Source organism: Antrostomus carolinensis, unplaced genomic scaffold, assembly GCF_000700745.2.
Source record: "Antrostomus carolinensis isolate BGI_N321 unplaced genomic scaffold, ASM70074v2 scaffold39756, whole genome shotgun sequence".
Taxonomy (NCBI): Eukaryota; Metazoa; Chordata; class Aves; order Caprimulgiformes; family Caprimulgidae; genus Antrostomus; species Antrostomus carolinensis.
In genome coordinates this window covers 1-256 of record NW_010324645.1, presented here as the reverse complement: position 1 = coordinate 256, position 256 = coordinate 1, and the positions used below count along the sequence as shown (strand labels likewise).

Genomic DNA, 256 nt, shown 5'->3' with positions numbered 1-256 from the left:
CCCCCCGGGCCCCTGCCGTTGGGAACAGCTTTGATGTCCGGCAGCTGCGTCGTCATAACCGTCACCTCCTCGGGCAGATCGTCCGTCTGGATCATGATCTCTCGTGTCTGAGCCAGGGCGGCCTTGTATTCCTCTTGCATCTGCTCCAGCCTCTCCCTCAGCTTCTTGTTCTCCTCTTCCAGGAGCTTCTCCTGCTGCTGCCATTGTCTCTCCAGCTGCTGCAGCTCCTCCCGCTTGCGCCGGACGTTTTCCTCTG

General features: G+C 60.9%; 1 protein-coding gene across 1 annotated transcript in view; it reads right to left on the bottom strand.

The window, feature by feature from the left end:
• The window catches only part of LOC104527320 (plectin-like), a gene marked incomplete at both ends in the record, with an annotated part of 1,999 nt that extends 1,751 nt beyond the window's left edge, over window positions 1-248 (bottom strand). The window contains 2 exon segments of the mRNA XM_029085706.1: window positions 1-5; window positions 8-248. The exon segment at window positions 1-5 is cut by the window's left edge and continues 649 nt beyond it. Of these exon segments, the coding sequence (XP_028941539.1) occupies window positions 1-5; window positions 8-248 (246 nt within the window).
• Between the last annotated feature and the right edge of the window lie 8 nt (window positions 249-256).